The sequence below is a fragment of the Henckelia pumila genome, chromosome 1 (assembly GCF_033568475.1).
Source record: "Henckelia pumila isolate YLH828 chromosome 1, ASM3356847v2, whole genome shotgun sequence".
Lineage (NCBI taxonomy): Eukaryota > Viridiplantae > Streptophyta > Magnoliopsida > Lamiales > Gesneriaceae > Henckelia > Henckelia pumila.
The window spans coordinates 64,036,925-64,052,261 of NC_133120.1; the positions used below are offsets into that span (position 1 = coordinate 64,036,925).

The 15,337-nt window shown below is 35.3% G+C and overlaps 1 protein-coding gene across 1 annotated transcript; it reads left to right on the plus strand.

The window, feature by feature from the left end:
- Nucleotides 1–327: 327 nt before the first annotated feature.
- Nucleotides 328–8,443, plus strand: LOC140878777 (1-aminocyclopropane-1-carboxylate oxidase homolog 1-like). Its single transcript, XM_073282396.1, has 3 exons — nt 328–890; nt 7,663–7,984; nt 8,064–8,443. The coding sequence occupies exons 1-3, from the start codon at nt 385–387 to the stop codon at nt 8,313–8,315; spliced, it is 1,080 nt and encodes a 359-aa protein (XP_073138497.1). The 5' UTR covers nt 328–384; the 3' UTR covers nt 8,316–8,443.
- The last annotated feature ends 6,894 nt before the right edge of the window (nt 8,444–15,337 follow it).

Sequence of the window (15,337 nt, forward strand, 5' to 3'; positions counted from 1 at the left end):
AATGTATAAAAATATAGCAAATTTTTTTTATTTTTATATAAAAATAATAATAATAAAATCTTCGGGTCATCTCGAGTCAACCCGAGTTGACCCAAAGCCAACCTGAATCCCATTAATATTTTTGAGTTAGCTTTCGGGTCAAACCAATTAGAACCGATTTCAAAAACTCTCAATTCTAACCCCATATTTTTTAGATAAACTTGTATCGGATCGACGGGGGGTTGAGTTTTCAGCCTTTGACTTAAGCTCCTGGACGTGTGGTTCCCTGTTCCTGTTTTGACAATGGTTAACTTACAAACGTGGCTTCTACCGAGCTAAACAAATTACAGAGACATATATATAATCACCACACTGAACAAATAAGATAAGTTACAAAAACATACAATGGGTGAAGAAACAAACTACGATCGTCATGCTGAACTCAAAGCTTTCGACGAAACCAAGGTCGGAGTGAAAGGACTCGTGGACTCTGGTGTCACCAAAGTACCCAGGATCTTCATCCACCACCCACCGCAGATCAATAACACCACCAGCGACTCGGATTTGAACTTCCCTGTCATAAATCTTGATGGGTTCGACAAGGATCCTGAGAAACGCCTGCGAATCGTGGAAGAGATCCGTGTTGCATCGGAGACGTGGGGCTTTTTCCAAGTGGTTAACCATGGAATACCCATCGGAACCCTGGAAGAGATGCTGGACGGAGTCCGGAGATTCAACGATCAGGCTCCGGAGATCAGGAAGCAGTATTATTCGAGAGATTTGAGTCAGACTATGGCGTACAATAGCAATTTTGATCTCTATAGTTCGCCGGCGGCTAACTGGAGAGACTCCTTCTCCTGTGCTATGGCTCCCAGGACGCCGCTGCCGGAGGAACTCCCGGCGGCGTGCAGGTATTTCATCCTTTTTTTTACTGTTTTGGATATATATTCATTAAAAAAAAAAATTGTTATTGAATTAAATATTAAAATATACATTAAAAAAGTTGAAATATAATGTGTTATTATTTAATAAATTTATCTAATCAATCATTAATTATATATATATATATATATATATATATATATAATACTCTGATGAGTAGGTGTCATGAGCAAAATTTCTGAGATGGATGTTCGACTCGACTTAAATAATTAAAATTATTTTTTATACTATGAATATTACTTTTCAATGTAATTATAAATATAGATTGGATCAAAAACTTTTCATTGATATAAGATACGTGAAATTATCTCTCTCAGAACAAATCTACTCTTAGAATGATAAGATTATAAATCATTATAATTTCTGAAAATTCTTAAATTTGTTTGTTAGTTCAATTTGCTTTGGGAAAAAGTTTTAGTGCAGCAAATAACAAATGGAGTGAACCGTGATATTGGTGTTGTGCCTTGTAGTGAATCCATTATAACTTATAGTATTAACATATGAGTAATTAATATTTATTTTCCTATATGAATTATTGATAAACATATCAAATTGGTACATGAATTATTGTAAATAGTTTCATTGATATATGATCAAATTAAAAGGTTATGTTTACCCTTAACTTAAATTACTATTAAGCCCAATTACTATTAATAAATTTGATCATGTACATAATTTTATTTTTAAGGTATTTATTGATTGGATCTAAAAATATCATATTTATTTAAATTAATATCATGATATATAATTGTGAACTCAAATTATAAAACAACAAATATTGTAATATATTAATGAAAATATAATAAAACAAATATATGTCATCAAAACCTGTTGATCTTGTTTTTAAATTGTTCAATGAAATATAATTGCCATTTTTGTTTTTCGAAATCTAGTATTGTTCCGTGGAAATTCAAAAAATTTAACATAAAGATTTAGATAATGGAAAAATAAATCTCATAGAAAAAAAAAATCTCACTCATTTCTTGATTTGCGTGATTGTAATGAACTAAAATTTCTCCATTTGATTTAAGTATTTTAAGTTAATATTTTTTTTTTACTTTTATTTGAATTTAAATATAAATAAATTAATATTTATTATATTTTATCAGTATTAAATATATTTTAGTCGTGTATATGATATATTTATTGAGTGTAGTTTGATTAATATATAATTTTATATCAATTTTTTTTAAAAAACGGATAATTATTTAATATAAATAGAAAAATAATATTTTATTATATCTTTATTAATATGTAAAAATATATTATATTTGAATAAATAATTTATTAATGAGTAAAATATAAATATATTATAAAAATAATAAGATACTTATTTTTTATCATTTTTAAATCAATATATATATATATATATATTTATTTTTACACTTTTAATCACTAAAAATTGCTTTGTAAAACGTTTACTTAGTTGAATTTATTAAAAATAATTGGATTTAAAAGAAATTTTACTAAAGGATAAAATCTACTTTTAGTTGAATCATGTACCAATTAAGTCATTTTCAATAGTTTGTGTACCAGCTTAACATTTTATCAATAATTCGTGTACCAAAATGAATTTACTTATTATATTAACAAATTTAGCTATAACTTATGCATCAATGATGTTGAGATGAGACAAGTGAGAACTTGATTAGTGATCATATGTTTGATTTTTTGTACTAATATTTTTTGGTAAACTTATTGCACAAGGCTCGTCAAGTGTAGTTTTGCTTGGCTAGCATGATTTGCAAAATACTTTGTTAGTTTGGAGATCTACCCAAAAAGAATTTAGCAAACTTTATAATTTTTTATTATTATTGTTTTCAATAAAATATTTTGATATTTTAAAATTAGATTTAATATAAATATAAATTACTAAAAAGTTCATGATATAATATACGTATGATAATTTAATTTAAGCCGGTCAATAAATTTCGCAAACACAAGTGCTTCTTGTAGAATTGTGTAAAAATGACTCTGATTTTATTGATCACTCAAGCGGTATAAATACAATTTACAATCCTAGAATATTGTAAAGATAGATACAAAATAACCAACTAATCTTAGATATGAAATACAAGTAAAAAGATCACAATCTGATCTATGAATAAGGAAACAAATCATAAGAGATAATTACAAGAGTATAAAATATTCTAATGGGCCCCCTCAAGATGGAGGTTCTGGAGAAACACCAATCTTGAAAGACAAAGACCGAAGCCGGGATCCAAATAATGGTTTGGTAAGAGCATCAGCTAACTGATCATCAACAGAAACATGCGAGATGCGTAATTTCGAAGCCTGCACAAATTCTCGAAAAAAGTGATAGTACAAAGCAATGTGCTTCATACGAGAATGAAACACAGGGTTCACACATAAGTAGGTGGCGCCAATGTTGTCAATGTAAAGAACCGGAACTCCAGGAATAGAAACGCCAAGCTCAAGAAGAAGGGAGCTGAGCCAAGATAGTTCGGCAGCACCGGAGACAATGGCACGATATTCTGCCTCAGTGGATGAACGAGAAACCGATCGCTGCTTCTTAGAGCTCCACGATATAGGATTCGGGCCAAGAAAGATAACATAAGCGGCCGTGGAATAGCGATCATCTCGATTGCCAGCCCAGTCGGAGTCAGTATAACCATGCAGCGAGAGAGAGTCATGTGACCGAATGTGAAGACCATAATGAAGAGACCCATTTAAATATCGAAGTAACCTTTTAACCGCACCCCAATGATGTTCAGATGAAGCATGCATAAACTGAGAGAGTCGGTTGACACCGAAGGCAATGTCAGGACGAGTGAGAAGTAAATACTGAAGACTCCCAATGACCTGACGGTATAGGGTGGCATCGGCAGGTGGCGCCCCATCATTAATCTAGAGAGTAGTGCTAGTGGCAAGAGGAGTCTGAACAGGCTTCGAGTGTTGCATATTGAAGCGAGATAAAATATCAATGATATATCGTCTTTGAGACAGAATGAGCCCTCTCGAATTGGGAATAACTTCAACTCCAAGAAAAAAATACAGAGAACCCAAGTCTTTGATAGAGAACCTGTTGGTTAGTTTCCCAATAATAGAATCAATGAAGAGCACATTATCACCAATAATAATTAAATCATCAACATACACTAGAAAATATACAGTGTGACCATGGCTGCGGAGAATAAACAGAGAAGCATCAGACCGAGAATTAAAAAATCCAAGTGTAAGAAAATAAGCACGCAGTTCCTGATACCAGGCGCGAGGCGCCTGTTTGAGACCATAAATGGCTATGCGGAGTTTGCAAACAGAATCCGGAAAGTTGGGATCATTAAAACCAGGAGGTTGTGCCATAAACACCTCCTCGTCAAGCGTCCCCTGAAGGAAGGCATTATTGACATCCAATTGACGCAATGACCACCGACGATGAACAACAAGACTTAGTATGACACGAACAATTGTAGGCTTGACAACAGGGTTGTAGGTGTCGTGATAATCAAGGCCAGGACGCTGATGAAAGCCCTTGGCAACCAAACGTGCTTTGAAACGGTCCACAGAGCCATCAGAGTTGCGCTTAATGCGGAAGACCCACTTGCAGCCAATAAGATTTTGAGAGTGATGAGGAGGGACAAGATCCCAAGTGCCATTGCGTAAGAGCGCATCAAACTCATCAGACATCGCGGCACGCCAGCAGTCACACAGGTGGGCTCACAATCTAGGGAAATATTAGAAGCAGTGTGTAAAGAGTATTTGGGATTGGGTTTGAAGATCCGATTTTTGGAGCGAGTAAGCATGGGGTGAGTAGGGTGGGTTTGTGTGTTTTGGCTTGAGGCGTGTGATGAGGGAGCAGTACTTGCGATCTAAATTGTGATGAGTATAAGGGCGAAGCCAGGGATAACAAAGACAACCAAACACACGAAGCTTAAGAAGGTTGGGAGGGTGATGGAATAGCTTTTCTAAGGAGGATAGCATGGCTAGATTTTTCTTAGGCATGCGGTTGATAAGATAGGTGGCAATGGAAAACGCAAAGGGCCAAAGGCTAAGGGAAAGGAATGCTTGATGAAGAAGTGTAAGACCAGTTTCGACAATGTGCCGATGACGACGCTCAGAGTAGCCATTGTGTTCAGGAGTATGTGGGGGTGTAGTTAGATGGGAAATTCCATGAGTCACCAAAAATGACTTGAGGGCCATGAATTCGCCACCATTGTCAGTGTAGAGAGTAATAATTTTACGATTGAACTTATTTTCAAAGAGGGATTTGTAGCCAGTGAAGACAGAGAGGACATCGGATTTGCGTTGGAGAGGATATAACCATATGTATTTTGTAAAGTGATTCACAAAAATAACATAATACTTGTAACCATCCATAGAGAGGACCGGGGAGGTCCAAACATAAGAGAAAATTAATTCAAGAGGAGCAGTGGAGATAAGAGTGGAGTCAGAAAAGGGAAGTTTATGACTTTTATTAATGTTGCAAGAATTACAATGAAAATTACCAAGCAAACTAGGAGACACTGAGAAAACCCTAAAAGACACTAAATGACTGACAATGCTAGACGAAGGATTGCCCAGGCGAGAGTGCCATAAGGGCATCGACTCAAGGGCAGAGGAGAAGGCCGATGGAGATGAGGCTTTGGAGGTGGAGGAGGGCCAGATGTAGATGCCATTCTTACACGGTCCCGTGAGGAGCAGATCGCCCGTGCTGAGATCCTTCACCTGAAAACAAGTAGGAAGAAAGATAACAGAGATATTATGGGTTAGACATAATTGGGCAGCAAATATTAGATTTGTAGTCATAGAGGGAACACAAAGGGCATTCTGTAGTGAAAAGTCAAAGAGCGAAGTTGACAAGGTGAGTGAGCCAATGTGTGAAATAAACAAACCAGATCCATTGCCAACAACAATGGAGTCAGAGCCGCCATATGGGTAGTGGAGAGACAGATTGGCTAGGTCCGTAGTAACATGATGGGAGGCACCCGAGTCAAGAACCCACTTTTGAAAGACCGGAGTAGTGACTGGCCGAGAAGCGGTGTGAGCCTGCGGCCCATGGTAGACTGGAAGGGCCGAAGCAGTTGGAGACGAGGAAGACCATGGCATGTATTGAAAATCTGGACACCGCTTGGCAGAGTGACCTTGGACGCCACACAACTGGCAAGCCCCAAATATGGTTTAGGAGCAGATGCAGTAGGTGTACGAGGATGCCATGGGGCTGGAGGGCGCTGCTCACGGTGACGTTGAGGGGCAGAAAATCGAGAGGAGCCCGATGAGAAGCCAGGGGCAGTGGACTTGGCGGAGCGAGCGGTGGCAAGTGCGGTGGCCGGGCTGCTAGGAAGAGAGTTGCGGATCATAAGTTGTGCCTCAAAGTTGAGCAGTTTCTCATGAAATTCATCAAAGGTGATTGAATTCTCACGAGCTTGAATTGTGTGTGACAACTCTTTGTAGCTGTCATCGAGTCCATGGAGGATTTTGAGAGTTAGATCCTCAATATCGACTGCAACGTTCATGATTGCAAGCGCATCAACATGGGTTTTGATGCCTTGGAGATACTCAGTAACAGTTTTGGAGCCCTTAACCGGATTGGAAAGATGAGATTTAAGTGGCATGATGCGTCCACGGCTAGGGGCAGCATAAGTTTTGTCAAGGATGGACCAGGCGTCAAGAGACGTTCAAGCACAAGCTATGAAGGGGATGATGTTGGGGGAGAGGGCGCCAATGATGGCGTTGAGCAGCAGCTGGTCCTGGCGAATCCATGGGGAATAATACGGGTTGGGAATGGAGGCTTCGTTTTGAGTGATGATAGGGGGAGGGCACGGTTTGGTGCCATCGACGAAGCCAAGGAGATCATAGCCAATCAAGAGGGATTGAAATTGAAGCCGCCGTGCGGAGTAATTAGTAGAGGTAAGCTTCAATGGTGCTTGTACAGTAATATTGAAGGAAATTAGGGGAGGAGATTTGTCGTGTGTTGGTGGAGGAGGCGGCGGCGCCGTGGTGGAGTCGGTGGTGGCCATGGGTGTGTGGTGGAAAGAAAAAAAAATTGATTTGTGGCATTTAGCCTTGTGGCTTTGATACCATGTAGAATTGTGTAGAAATGACTCTGATTTTATTGATCACTCAAGCGGTATGAATACAATTTACAATCCTAGAATATTCTAAAGATAGATACAAAATAACCAACTAATTTTAGATATGAAATACAAGTAAAAAGATCACAATTTGATCTATGAATAAGGAAACAAATCATAAGAGATAATTACAAGAGTATAAAATATTCTAATACTTCTTTGCTAAGGACGAAAAAAATAATGAGATTGATTGTATAATTTTTTTTTTGGATATCGATTTATAATTTTATTATGGTCAAACAAATGATATATGAATCGATTTGTCAAGTTCAAACTAATATAAAGATAGAATCCAGTACTAAATTCAAGGTCCAATATTAATTTTGATAGGTGAGGTCCATAAAAATATATAGAGCTCACATAATTAAATAAAAATTAGAACTATATTCTAATATAGTACGAAGGTACTAATCCTTTTACAGATCGATTGTATATTATAAACAGAATGGTTTGGTGGTACACCAATTGTATTAAACGAATAAAAACTTTTTTAATATTAGAAAATATCTAACTAAGTAACCTTTCCACATTGTCCGTGTATATGCATAAAATTTTAATGTTACATTTTATAGATTATATAAATATAAACTCGTCCAGAGCTTTAATACTTTTCAGTAGATTGATCCCTTATTATGTAATGGTATTCCAGGGAAATTTTGATCGAATTCTTCAACCGTATAATGAAATTAGGGCGCTGTTTGTTCATATTACTGTCAGAAGCTTTGGGACTTAGCTCGAATCATCTGATAGACATGGGTTGCGCAGATGCTCTTGCGCATCTCTGTCACTACTATCCGGCTTGCCCCGAGCCCGACTTAACGATTGGCACGACTCAACATTCGGACAATGATTTTGTAACAATTCTTCTACAAGATAATGTAGGAGGGCTTCAAGTGCATCACCGGAACCAATGGGTTGATGTTCCTCCGACGCCAGGCGCATTAGTTGTAAACCACGGAGATCTTTTACAGGCAAGTATATGCTAGGTGCCCTTTTTATTAGTTGATGTACTATGTGTGTTTGGTTTGATTCATAATTTGAATTTTTCAGCTTATATCGAATGATAAGTTCAAAAGCGTCGAGCACAGAGTGCTGGCAAGCAAGACAGGTCCGCGAATCTCCGTTGCCAGCTTCTTCGGCAGAGACTCCGGGACTAATGCCAGGGTTTTAGAGCCAATTAAGGAGCTATTATCCGATGACAACCCCCCGAAGTATCGCGCAACTACAGCTACCGAGTATACTGAATTCTATCGCAGAAAGGGGCTCGATGGCACTTCTGCCTTGGTCCATTTCAGACTTTAGTTAAAGATCACTCGGTCGAGGTTTAAATTGTGTGATCAAATCTTTTGAGCTCACTCTACATCTTGATATATATTTTTAAGTCAGTATGACTTTATTAATATCAATAAATGAAACTTGTTGGAGTGTCACATATGCTTCCTCTTTCCCTCAACTCTCTGATCGTAATCCCCCATCCTTAAGAATGGTAGATGTTGGAATTGTGTGCTTAATAAATTGAAACTAAGCAAATAAAAAGAAACTCGGAAAAGAAGAAGCAAAAAAAAAAAGAAAAAAAAAAAAAAAGCAGCGCAGGAGAACCAATATAATTGTAGGGACCCCAAGTGGCGTAGGGAACCTGTGTTATGGCGCACCCCAATGTTGTAAATGACGGGAGAAGGTGGCGGGGCGGTCAGTGACGGCCTACTGTCTACTATTGACCGCCCCGCCACTGTCTCGGTTGCCTAGGTAGTTGAATTTTTTTAGCAGTTTTACCACCTAGACGGTTGAACGAGTTTTTCTTGCACCGTAAAATCTAGAATAAGTATACCTTTTTTCGCTCGAAATAATCGCAAGTGCACGAATCAAATTATAGTATAACGTATGAATACGAGTATCGTCCACGGAGACTGTATTGCACAATTTTAACACACTTCTTCAGCAACCTTAAACGAAAAATGAGATTTTTGTTTCTACTAAACTAATAGAAATTAATAAATAATTATTGGAATTCAAAATCAATTAACCCCAAGAATAACTATTCAAAGAATTGTAATTCAAATGTTTAACAATTATGTTGGTATTTAGATTGATCTTCCCTTTAACTGAATTGGATAATTAACTTCAACAATCAATTTATGCCTTTGATGGGACTCCCAAATTTATTAACACACTCTTTCAAGCTATACTATAACTAAACACTAATAAGTAATTGAATCTCTTCAAGTATCATAGGTGGTTGCAAGAACGTTTATGAGAATCTCTTAGCTTTCGACCTATTGGACTATCACTATCAACGTGTATACAATTTCATATGTTTATATAAATTGTAAATCCGCGGACTATGTTATTTGTTCCTATCATAAATTTTTTTTTTTGAATAAATCACGACATAAGATATTGAAAAAGTTAACTATGCTTTCAGCAATTCAAATACAATCAATAACGTAATCAAACACTTGTCAAAAGTTGAAACTAAATATTCACGATTCAAAATTAGGTTCAGATCCCCTAAATCCCAACAAAATAAGTCTAGCAGCGCATAAAATCCATAATCTAATCAAAACTCAGTATTTAACAATAAGAATTAAAGAAAAGATGATTAAGATTGAGAATAAATGATGCACTCAAGTATCTTTACTTCGGTTGTTCTTCGTCCCTCCTCTTCTCTCGCTTGCTGCTAGCTAGTCTTGAGATCCCCTCCAAACCTAAGTCTCGGTTGTTTTTATCTTCATAGAGTCCCAACTTCCCATCCTTCCTTTTTTAATTTTCGAAAGAATTTCCTTTTTAAAAATCTGCGTATGGCGCCTCGGCGCAAGAAAATCCCCCTCATGTGGGAAGTGTTCTGTTTTGAGCCCTTCAGATTTTAACTTGTCCTGCCTAGGCACGACTCGCTCTTCAATTTTTCGTATTTTTCGCCCTGGCAAAAGAAATAACCCGCCTAGGCGAGAAGTGTCACGCCCTGAAACTGGATCTAGTTTACATCGGCGTTATTTAACGTTTGACATTAAACAACAAGCCTCGGTTTTCAGAAACTCAGATACCAGTCTATTCATTGATGAAAACTGAAATACTTTGTGTAAGGAACCAAAAATTTCGAGCCAACAACAACCACAAAATTCGAAATTCTGGAGGGATTATCCAGCTGAATTAATTAATATAACCTCTCTTTGACCAAACATTTCATCCCCATTCAATTCTGAAATTGAAGGGAATTGATCAAGGATTGTAACAACCCATTCATGGCTTATAATGACATTAAAATAGGCGGTAATGGCCTTAAAACTATGATCATTCAGCTGATATAAGTTGCCTATAAATACACCCAATAGTTGAGTGGAAAATCACACCAAATAGCACACCTAAAGGTTTCCAGTACAGAAAATATTACTGTCATGTGAAGTATTAGAATCCAATCTCCACTGTCCAGAACGTCCCACAATATGTTTTACATATTATGTCCAAATTTAAATCCAATCCAACGGTTATATTTGTGTAAAACTCCTTCTCAATAATACTGCACAGATTTTATGTGAGAAGAAAGAAGCTTCTGTATCAAAAAATCAATCCAAATGACAACAAAAGTTGATCTGGACCGTTCAGAATTTTTTCACTTCTCTATAAACGTGATGCCATAATTTTATCATGATCCAACGGTTCAACATGTCACAAATGCCACTGAAATGCGACTATTTTTCATGAATATGCAAATCCGAAAATTTATTTTGCTCTCCTATCTTCGAGCAAGAAGCGCAACGAATTTCCTGTCATTTTCTGACCAATATCAAAGCCAAACAAGGGCTTAAGTTCCTTCCATGAATCACACAAGGAGCTGCTACCCAAGACAGATTAGATATTACAAATTTGAAGCACAAGATTCTGCACAAGTTCGAGGATTTGAAAGCCTTTGTGTTCAATCATGTCAGCAAGTTTCATTCACGTTTTTTTATCCAATTGAACAAGTTCAAATTCTACCAAAATCTATTTAAGCATTAAAAATAAGTGGGCATTTTGTTTTAAAGTAATCTATTTTATTTTGATCCCGACATGTAAATATATGATTTGATTCACGAATATGCAATCTGTGATTTCTGGTGTACCAAAACTTGTGAACTAGTGGTAGAAATATATATTCTGTCACTCTAAATATCTGAATCTCTGGTCTCACCCTTTAGTGGAATACCATATAAGGGGCTGATATCAGTTAGCCACAAACTTTGCAAGAAACTTGGTACACTGCCCGAAGTTTATGATTTCTGAATTTCTGGAAGAATAAGTCTCTGTCTCCATACTCTGTTATATTTTGTATATGTATGTGTAAGAAATCCTGTTAAAATTATTTTAAACAAATGCTGAGAATATCCCCAATTTACTGAGTGACAATCATATCACTCACCCACCGAATCACACATTTCAGATAAGAACAAAGAAGAACTCGAGGATGATGAGCAAAACCAGATCTGCGTTGGTGAAGAAGACCAACAAACTGTTGATTCTTAGTTTCTGTTCCCATTTAGATGTATTAAGCTACTGCGTATTTATTTAATCATTTTCAGTTAAGGATTATAAAGACAATTTAAATTTGAGTTTATGAAAGACTATGTAATTTCAGTTTCATGAATGAATAGACTGGTTATTCCGAAATTCTGTACTCTGAGGCTTGTTGTTTAATGTGAAAACGTCCGATGTCAACTAACCCTTGTTTTAGGGCGTGACATTGTCATTCATAAACTAAATTTATAATGTCCTTATAATGCATACACAAATAACATAATTTTATCCATAACTGATCAATAACAGAGTCTTAACACAGCGAACATAAAATGAATCTAATCAGTCTTCTTTACCAGCCCCAAAATTGAATTTTCTCATATTCATCTAGTTCTTTCTCGATCTTATTTGAGATGGTTTTAGGTGGGTGAGTTATATGGTCGTCACTCAGTAAATGAGAGGAATCATCACAACTTTTATAATTATTTTAAACAGTAATCTCATATACATAAACATATCAAAACAGAACAGAAATTCTGTATTCATAAATAATGATAGATATAAGTTTTATGCACTAAACTATATTATGAATTCGTGGCTGACTGATATCAGTATCTTATATGTAATACCCGAAAAATCCATAAATCTATTCATGATTTATTAATTGAATTATAAATGGATTTTGAGTTACTTTATTTTATTATTTATTATTTAAATGATAAGATTTTATGTGTTGTATAAATAATTTTAAAGTTGATATTTTATGTGTTTAAATATACGTTTATTTATTACGTTAAATGATTTTAATTGTTTTATGCACTTTAATTATGAAGTGTAGAGTTATGATTTAAATTAGTTGATGTTAGGTATATACCTAATATATATTTATGTCTTACAAGATATTTAAATTTTTTCACGATTGAATTGATCTTGGACTAAGAAAACGAGACTAACCTATGCACGAGATTGTAGAGTATATTTTTATGAACTTTTCGAGTATAATATTGATATGTTTTTATTGTTCGAGTCGGGGATTAGTGTTTTTTTTATCAGTCCGATTTGAGATGTGTATTTTGATTGTGTTTTAATTAGTCAACACACTATATGAATTAAGTTCTTGATAGTTACACTTATCCACCTCCATGCCGTATTGAATGCATTGTCTCCTTGAATCTTCCTCCCTCATTCCTTTACGCTTCTTCACACAACTCTGTATCTTTCTTCTTTTTCATTGTATACCACCGGTTCCCCACAACTTAATTGCATGTCTAGGACTTGTCCCCCTTAAACATCTCCTACAAGCCTAACACCCTTTCCTCCACTACCATTTATTCTCTTCCTTCTTGAGTTCTTGCACGGCTCTTCAAGAAATTTCACAAACCAAGTTTCAATCTCGCTCCTCCTCGTGGTTAACTCGTTATCAAGGATCCGGATCATCTCCATCTATGTTTAAGGCAAGTTTTTCAACAAGTATTTTAAGGTTTTGAAACCCATTCAAGATTATAATTATTTTAATATGAAAATGTATGTTGATGTGCATGTTTTAATGGTTTATGATTATGAAGAAGCATGAAATTACGAGTATCAAGTTATGAAGTGTTGAAATTGTGAAGCGTGGTCGTTCTTGACAAGTTTTTTATAGATGTGTAAAAAATAATGAATATTTTGAAGATTATGATGTTATTGGAAGTTTTAAAGGTGAGAAATTGATATTTAATTGAAAGAAAATGAATTTTTGAGATTTTAAAGATGCTGAGCAATTTTGATGGTAGTTACGGTTTAAAGGTTCTGAAGCAAAATCATTTAAGATTTTAGTGTTTTGAAGTTAGTCAATACATGTTAATTATAAAAAAAATTTAGTTTTGATGATTTATGTAGTTAGGATTTTGGATAAAAAGAAGTTTATGTTTGAAGTTTGAAGTTTGAAGTGTTGAGTTAAAACATTGAAATGAGACAAGTGTTCGATGGCACTGGATTAGCGGAACTTTGTTACCATTTTGATGATTAAGAATAGTTTACTAATACAAAGTATGTGAGGCCAATTATATTTGCAAGATATCTTATTTATCTACAACTTTCATGTTTTGAGTTCTTTCAAAATCATTATGGAAGATTGGTCAAAATCGTCCCAAAGTGTGTCGAGTGTTTTGAATTTTTGGCAGTGACATATATCGGGATAATGAGCATAAATTTTTACGGAAAAATCCAATTGAGGTGCGGTTTTCAGCATTGACAAGAAAAGATCCAGGTCTACAACTTTCATGTTTACCACCTTTCCAAATTCGGCATGTAAAATAGAGTTTTAGAGCGAGCAAGCTGACCCGCCTTCGGGTTTACACTTTTATTTATGTTATTTTAGGGTCCTAAATTCATGGTTATGATATTTTAAGGCTTCTAAAATATATTTAAGAGTTTCTATGCAAAAAGTTTCAAGTTTTAAGTCGAGAACAAAAAGAACGACTTACGTGGATCGATTACGTTATGTGATGCATGTACATGTCTAAATTTCATTCATGAAACCTATGTTCAATATAAAAGTATGATTTTTATCATCTATGACATGCATGAAGTTATTGAGTAAAGTTTTATGTTCATGAATGAAAGTTTATGAAGGAAATTACGATGATATGATGATACTTCATAATGAAATGATATGTTATGATGATACGATGATAAGATGATGAAATGATAAGATGATGAAGCATGAATGAATAATGTTATGATGAAACATGAAGATATGATATGTTGATGCACGAAAATATTTTGATGTTTTATGTGTCTTTGTGGTGGCAATACGGGACTGATACTTCGGTTTGGGCTCCGAAGGGACCTTTTCCAATATGGCTCAATGTACGGGTTAGGTACTCCGGGATGAGCTTCGGAGGGGCCTCCGAAAATGAATGAACGAATGTTATGAGGCGTAATGCCATATGGCTCAATGTACGGGTTAAGTACTCCGGAATGAGCTCTGGAGGGGCCTTCGAAAAGAAAGAAATGCTTGTTGATCAACAGGAACTACGAATGCGCCCATTATGAAGGTTGCCACATTTTCACATAATTCATCACCCCAAAATGATAAGTTTTTATGTTATGTTCATGGTTTAATGTATGGCCAAGTTGCATGATTTTCATTAGATGTTAGTGCAAATGTTTATTTAAGAATGAATTGGTAAAGTCCTGAGAAAATGCATGAAGTATACTTTCAAGATTTAAAGTTAAGTAAGTTGATGTCTATGTTTAAGTTTCTTGCATCTTTTAAGAGTTTTGAAGTTCATGTTTAAGATTTTAAGTTTAAAGTTCCAAGATGTTTACGTTAAAGTTCTTCAAGTTCAAGGTATCATGTTATGTATGTTCAAGTCATTAAGTTTAAATTATTTTGAAGCTATAATGATATTGACATGAATATTTTAATCTTGTTGAGTCCTTTAGACTCACTATACTTGAATAGTGCAGATGGTTTAGCAGTTTTGATTTAAAAAGCTTTGGTAGCACGGCTGAAGAGTCCAAGAGGCGAAGACATTGCATGACCCAATAGTTCAAAAGCTCTGATGTATTTAAAGAAGAAATATTTACTTATATTTATTTATGTTATGTTGTTACAATATTTTATGTACGATGTTTAAAAGTAATGATTTTATTATTTTCATTGTCAGTCTTTTAAAGATGAGTTTTGAGGATTTCAAATGTTTCGTCTTTCAAATGCTTATTTCAGTTAATGTTGTTATGTGAGTTCTCTGATTATTTTCAAATGTATTTTATATACATAGTTAATTAATTGAACTCATTTTCCCCTATCCTCTTTAAATGTTAGTAGCAGGTTTTGACGTGCCGTATCT

Bases quoted from the DNA above. Each gene is read 5' to 3' on its own strand.
- LOC140878777 (XM_073282396.1), top strand. From the start codon at position 385: ATGGGTGAAGAAACAAACTACGATCGTCATGCTGAACTCAAAGCTTTC. The intron at 891-7,662 runs GTATTTCATCCT...ATGGTATTCCAG, and splicing joins GAACTCCCGGCGGCGTGCAG to GGAAATTTTGATCGAATTCT. The intron at 7,985-8,063 runs GCAAGTATATGC...TGAATTTTTCAG, and splicing joins ACCACGGAGATCTTTTACAG to CTTATATCGAATGATAAGTT.